This window comes from Neophocaena asiaeorientalis, unplaced genomic scaffold, assembly GCF_003031525.2.
Source record: "Neophocaena asiaeorientalis asiaeorientalis breed wild unplaced genomic scaffold, Neophocaena_asiaeorientalis_V1.1 scaffold489, whole genome shotgun sequence".
NCBI classification, from domain to species: domain Eukaryota; kingdom Metazoa; phylum Chordata; class Mammalia; order Artiodactyla; family Phocoenidae; genus Neophocaena; species Neophocaena asiaeorientalis.
This window is the reverse complement of record NW_020174791.1, coordinates 3,605,887-3,606,642: the sequence shown is the minus strand read 5'-3', so window position 1 is coordinate 3,606,642 and position 756 is coordinate 3,605,887. Positions and strand designations below refer to the sequence as shown.

Below are 756 nucleotides of genomic sequence, written 5' to 3'. Positions count from 1 at the left end.
TGGGTGGGGCGTAGTGGGCGGGCCCTCTGGGGACCCCGCCCCGCAGCCCCTACTCACTGCTGCACAGGTCCCCGAAGACGTAGTAGCACTGCTCGGAGAAGGTGATCTTGTTCACCGTGTGCCGCAGGAAGCCGCGCTTCAGCATGCTGCTGGCGTACCTGCGCGCCTCCCGCCGCTCACGGAAGCCCTCCAGGTGCGTGTACAGCCAGTCCACCACGTCCGCCCCTGGCGTGGTGGGCGGCCGTCAGGCAGGGGCCCTGGGCCGCCCCGCCCCGCCCCCTCTGCTGGCCGTGGGACCCTCACCAATGACGGCGTTGGCGATGGTGATCTTGAGCCACATGCGGTCACGGATCTCCAGGCCTGAGTCCGGCAGCTGCATGACCCGGACGACAGCGCCCATGTCACTCTTCACCGTCAGCGGCACCTCCTCCAGCTCTGCAAGGCATGGCCTCCTCCTCAGCCCGAGTGGCTGACAGACGGGGCGGGGTCAGAATGGACCCCAGGCCCCACCTGCCGCACCCCCCCAGAGACCAGGCTCTGCTGGCCCAGTGACTGGGGGGTCCAGCCCCACCGCTTGACAGCTCCGAGGGTCAGAGAGCCGCACATGGGGGTGGGCGGGGGCTGGACCTTCGTCTCCTACCCTGCAGGCGCTTCATCAGAATCTGGGGTCCAACCAGGACGAGGACCCCACGGGCGGAGATCGGGCCTCTCAACCCCCTCCCCCGCGAGCTCGGGGTTATTAGTCATGTTAGCGGC

At 68.8% G+C, this 756-nt stretch overlaps 1 protein-coding gene across 1 annotated transcript in view; it reads right to left on the bottom strand.

Annotated features, from left to right (window-relative positions):
* Positions 1-756, bottom strand: part of DVL1 (dishevelled segment polarity protein 1) — a 12,089-nt gene that overhangs the window by 2,986 nt on the left and 8,347 nt on the right. The window contains exons 11-12 of the mRNA XM_024760230.1: positions 304-435; positions 58-225 (exon numbers count right to left, since the gene is read on the bottom strand). Of these exons, the coding sequence (XP_024615998.1) occupies positions 58-225; positions 304-435 (300 nt within the window). The remainder of the gene's footprint in view (positions 1-57; positions 226-303; positions 436-756) is intronic.